Raw genomic sequence first — 6,000 nt, 5'->3', positions numbered from 1 at the left:
GCATTGAAGACCCCTGGATTATAACTTATTTTTCCATCTATGAACCAAATCAATCTTGAAAATATTGTTTGTAATAGGGATTTTTAATAGCGAATCCACCCCTTCCAAAAAGTGGTATGTAGCCAACTTTCTCTCTAAATGAATGCAAAATCAAAGGCAACAGGTAAATTCGGGACTGTCTTGTGAGGTGTGCTGGAGTTGGTACCAGCCAAAGCCGCTTGGATAAGGCAGCTTTGGTACCTGCTGACATTGTGCTTCATGTCATTCCCCTACAGAACCGAGTGCACTCGCTACCTTGTTAATTACGGTAATTTGCACAAGCAGTGTTTTATACTCAATTCTTCCCAATTAAGTTTTGTATTTCCTCATAAGGTAACTTCCATGAAGAATATTTTTCCCAGATCTATTTCAGTTGAATCACGTCAAATTTTATTGAGTGGATTGAAAGCCAACTCAAGACACATAATTTAAATTATCTTCTAAACTTTCTAATAATTTTTAATTACCTTTTTATTTTCATTTGAATTAGGTGTAGCTTTTGGATATTGTTATTACTGATACAACTGCAATGTAAAAACATGGAAAGCAAATCATACTTTTTTTTTTTTATTAATTTAACAATACACAAATATACATATGAAATTGAGCGCTAAGCGCGCACACAAACAATAAAGACATCTGTGTGGCCCCAAGGGACAATTGTCCTTCCAGGAAGCCTATAAGAATTATGTCTTATCCGTTTACACAAGCAAAATAAGAGATGAAAAAAAAAAAATTAAAAAGAAAAATAATAATTATAAAAGTAATACAATGAGTGATACACATACACACACATATATATACACATATATATATATATCTTTTTCTCTTTTCCTTTGAATATTTCTATTTGTTTAGCCGCCAATTTGAACCAAAGTACATTACAATGTTATTAGGTTTTCTATTTGCATGAAGACATAAAGCACTTACATAGTACACACTCAATCGGGCCTCTTCTATTTGGACACCCATATTTTACAAGTCTCTGGTTCTTTAGGAAAAGTATTAATCACGTCGTGCATTCAGAAGACTAATATCAATGTTATCGCTTTTGTATTAAAATATACACTCATGTCCATAAATTAAGGGTAATTCAGAATCACACGGAAATCGAAATCTAAAGTAAAAATTTCACCTGTAGAATTATCACACACATCTGCATGAATGATAGGCAAATTTCAGGAAGCCACCAGATGATGCCGATAGTATGTCACAATGACGAGAGTGTAAGAGGGGGTATATAAGGAATGGTGGCAAAGAAGTAAAATTGTTCACAAGAGTTCTGTAAGGCGCTCAGTGCCATAAGCGAATAGGTATGACACAGAGGACACATGTGGATGATTTTTTATGTGGTAGAATTATCGGCCGCCTGGAATGTGGGCGTACTCAGATGGAAGTATCGGAGGAACTTGAAATTGCCCAAAGTGTCATCTCTAGGCTTTGGCAACAATTCCAAGGTAACGGAAATGTCAGTAGACGTTACAGTACATGTCGCCCCCGAGTTACAATGCCAAATGCAGACTGGTATTTGGCAGTAACTGTCAAAAGAAGCAGACGGAGCACAGCATCCGACCTGTCTCGTTAGCTATCTGCAGCCACGGGTACCACAGTTTCAAGGCAAACCGTGTACAGACGTTTGGGAGATATTGGTCTATATGCTCGCAGATGTGTTCCGCTCACGGCAACTCACTGTCGGCAGCGATTAGCCTGGAGTAGAGAACATGCAATGTGGACATCGTCACAGTGGGCTTGTGTGATGTTTTCCGACGAGTCCAGGTTTAGCTTGCAGTCTGATTCATGTCAGACTTTCATATGGAGAACGCCAGGTACTGTTATCACCAAGACAACATCATTGAACGACACCGTTACGGTGGTGCAGCATTGCTCGTTTTGGGTGGAATTATACTGGGTTCCAGAACAGATCTGCATGTGCAAAACCGGAACCATGAAAGCCCAAATTTATCGGGACATCATTCTGGAACAACGTGTACATTTGTTTCGGGGTGCCATGGGCGCAGAGTTTGTGTTTATGGATGATACCGCCCGTCCTCACAGAGCAAACATCGTAAATGAATGCCTTGAATCTGAGGATATAACCTGTATTGAATGGCCAGCATTCTCACCAGACTTGAATCCGATACAGCATGTGTGGGACATGCTTGGTCGACGAATTGCAGCCTGTCAACCACCTCCTACATGTGTACCGGAACTTCGGAGAGCATTGCTTGCTGAGTGGAGTGATCAGATCGATAATTTGATACTCAGCATGCCTACGCGTTGTACGGACTGTATTTCATCGCATGGGAGACATACAATGTATTAACCATCATACCAACCATGTAATAGTAAGTTTTTGTAAAGGAGATATTTTTTACAATTGCTTCAGGAAGCAAAAATCATAGTTTTTATGAATGGCATCATACATACACCATAATTTTTGTTCTTTATCTTATGTTTAATAAATGGGCTTTATGAATAAGTAACGTTTGTTTTGTTTCTGAGCATTTATTTGCCGGAGCTGGCATTATCCTCAATTTATGGACATGAGTGTATATCACATTTTGCAGTGTAATTCTCAATCACATCATCAAGAGAATACAAAAATATTTTAGAATCTACTAATTTTTCTATTTAGCTCATTTAATCTAACAAATAAAAAATTAGGTGTTCAACCATATAAATATTTTTCAAATGAAAAATTTAGCATTCTTTCATTTGTAAAAACGAACTAAAAGTAACGACAAGGGTTTTTTTATCATTTAGTTATGAAGCTAAGCATTCAAGTACTGTACTTAGTACTAAGTTTTAGAATTCAAATGCTTAGCAAAATTATTATATATTTTCACTTCCAAAATATGGAAATTATCTAAACTTCACATAAAAGTGGTTAAAATCGAATTTTAGCATCAGAAATGACAAAAATTTCACATTTATCGCATCTATTTTGTAAATACAAAAACTACCTATCTCTAGTCATAACTGTAAATTGGTAAATTCATATAATGCATATCTACCATAACTCCCAAATCAGTGATAATTTTTGCGGTTAGTTGACTCCTCCACTAGTTGTAGTCATTGGACCGATACAGTTTTGCACCAAATTATTGAAAAACTGAACTTTTGGTGGAACTAACTAATCTCACTGACTATATAAATGATCACGTACAAAAAAAAGTACAGCCAGAAAGTGTGAAAACATGAAATTTAATATTCATTCAACAAAACTACAATTGATGAGCATAAAATATGGCCTCTGAAATCAAATTTTTACATTTGAAATCAAAATATATAAAAAAAAAATTGCAACAATTATGCGTTTTTAAGTAGATGATCAACTTCTCTCTCTCATTCAGCACTTTCATCATCACTCAGTTCATACACCTGTAAATTAAAATTCTTAAAATAATTTATTGATAATATTTATAGTCAGACCCTGATTCAATGAATTCCTTGATTTAACAAGTTTTTTTCTGAAATTCTGGCGAAAATAAAGGTCGAACCCTTATTTAACGATAATTTGTAAATAGTTTAAAAAATCATAAGAGAATCAATATATATTTGAATGCGGTTTGTGGAAAAAATAGAGGGCGCTGCACAAAAGCAAATCACTGGAAATATGCGTATCAGATTCCTAGAGAGAATGCAGGGTGCACGATTAACAGCACATTTCTCAATTAAGAAATTAAAGCTAACATGAGGATAGTATTTTATTCATTAAATTCAAAATTTAAAAATTAATTAGGAAAAAATCACAATTTTCTATTAGTTCAACCTCCACTTCCTCTTAGGCAGCAAATTTTATAAATTGTGGCTGCAGTTTTGCTTGTCATGTACAAAAGGAACCGGAAATATGAAAGACTTGATGCTACAGATAAGCAGAGATGAATTTTGGAAAGAAAATTAATTCACATGCTGCTGCAAACTAACTACTGCCCCCCCCCCCCCCTGCATAGGCTAGTGAGTGCTTTTTTCTCCCTTTAGAGGCTGCCAATGCGCAGTCCCATTCACAGTACATATATGCTCAAAGGAAAGAAAATGCCAGTCCTCTGTAGCCTAATGGCAGACCATTCGCCTGGGGTGGAGGTTTGGTTCCCCAAAAAGGCATGGAATTTTCTTTCCAATATTTATCTCCATTTGGTATCCAGTCTTTTGTACTTGGTACAAACAGCACAAAGTGACACATTGTTTCTTTTTTTACAAAGTACTGCTTTTTTTAAACTTCCATTCATACTCTAATTTTTATTACTGATATGGCAAACATGTCTTTCACACAAAATATATCAAAGTAACCGGCTACATGAATTGGGAGAATAATTCAAGGACCTGCAGGAAATTACTAAAGACCGGTCCACAGACCAGCGGTTGAAAAACTGCTAAAAATAATCGGAAAAATATATGATCTGGGAAGTTCATCAGCTATAATTTCACATACACACACATTAAAACCCCACTGAATTATAGAATGTTCTTTTATAAATATCAATGTATTTTTGACCTGCTGTTAAGCTGTGGAAAAATACAAATCCTGTTTCATAGAAAAATTGCAAATTATTCAAAAAATTGAGTCAAAATTATTGTTTGCTGATGCTCCCAAAAATTATGCCCGCATTTCCTTACATATATGACTACATCAGCGTGATACTTACATCATCTGAATCTATATCGGTGTAACGATTTGAGAGTCCAGTCAGCTTCTCTAGATAGCGGTAATCATTGAATGCTTTCAAGAGAAAATCGAATCCATCTTGTTTGTAGGCATCTATGACCTATTAGATTGAAACAAAATTTATTTGCACCTGGTATTCAATTAAACTCAATAGAGCAAAATCTATGAAAAGTCTTGACATTATATTAAAAAAAATTTCCTATGAAACAATGTATGTAGTGATAAAACACCAGTAAAAACATTTGTGATACACATTACTTTGTTAATTTCAAAAATAAGCAGCTATATTATGCAACAACCTTGAGCCAATGAGAAAATATTCAACCAACCAAAAGAATAACATACCCACCTTCAGGACTGGAACTAGAGGGGTGAAAAGGAGGCACACACACACAAACTGCCCCTTGCAAGGGAAAAACTATCATAAAGTTATCAAATGTTACAGTGGAGTGGGTGGCAAAATCCCCCACTTGCTTCCCTCCACAAAAATTGCATCAATACCAAAACTTGTTTACATACTATTCAAAAAATGAACAATTCTGAAATTTAAAAAAAATTAATCATCCAATAGAGGGCGCTTTATGTCTGCATGGTGTGATTCGCATCCATATTCATCTCAGGACCTTACCGTTATTTTTTAGGAAAATTCTGTAAGTGGTCTTTGAACATACTGTAATCACAGCTAGATATTGTATCACACACCAAAACGTTGTCATACTCAAGCTTTAACAAAGACAATGACTTCATTCAACTGTTTTTATTGCACTTTACTCCTACTTATACCAGAAAACTTTTTGATTTGACCTTTTCCTTCTAACCAGAACATGGCCTGCCGCTGATTCAACGAAGAGATATAAGCAGATGGTCGAAGAAGACCTGGACCATGTTGGAAACATTCTGACTTGACCAATCATCGAATCATTAACTCTATAATGCCCAGGTCGGCCGAGTAGGTTAATGCCCATAACCACCTCAAGTTGGCCCAGCTAGTGGGTATGGGTATGTTTTGGTGGGCTTTTGTCACCAACGGGGAAGAAGATGAAAGCTCTTGTCAGAGGCGAGAACGGAAAGAACAACTGCAATGCCCTATCAATGGGATTTTAAAAGCTGATGTACTAGAATGGACTAAGGGTACTCAATGCATTTTACAAAGAGATAATACTGTGAAGAAAGGGGTGTTTTCAGTATTTATATATTATATTATATTATTTATATATATATATATATATATATATAGACAAATTATCTCCCGAAAATCCATTGAAATGAAAGGGTGAACGTCAATGCAAAGGGTG

The 6,000-nt window shown here is 35.6% G+C and overlaps 1 protein-coding gene across 2 annotated transcripts in view; it reads right to left on the bottom strand.

Annotated features, from left to right (window-relative positions):
* Positions 1–3,226: 3,226 nt before the first annotated feature.
* The window catches only part of LOC149075244 (ubiquitin-like modifier-activating enzyme ATG7), a 56,993-nt gene continuing 54,219 nt past the window's right edge, over positions 3,227–6,000 (bottom strand). For both annotated transcript variants that reach the window (XM_089242552.1, XM_089242553.1), the window contains exons 17-18: positions 4,686–4,805; positions 3,227–3,420 (exon numbers count right to left, since the gene is read on the bottom strand). In XM_089242552.1, coding sequence (XP_089098678.1) covers positions 3,385–3,420; positions 4,686–4,805 — 156 coding nt within the window. In that variant the 3' untranslated portion in view covers positions 3,227–3,384. The remainder of the gene's footprint in view (positions 3,421–4,685; positions 4,806–6,000) is intronic.

This window comes from Pholcus phalangioides, unplaced genomic scaffold (assembly GCF_987345545.1).
Source record: "Pholcus phalangioides strain wild (caught in Gottingen) unplaced genomic scaffold, Ppha-v1.0 ptg000015l_1, whole genome shotgun sequence".
Taxonomy (NCBI): Eukaryota; Metazoa; Arthropoda; class Arachnida; order Araneae; family Pholcidae; genus Pholcus; species Pholcus phalangioides.
The sequence above is the reverse complement of the archived record's forward strand: the minus strand, read 5'-3'. Positions and strand labels throughout refer to the sequence as shown.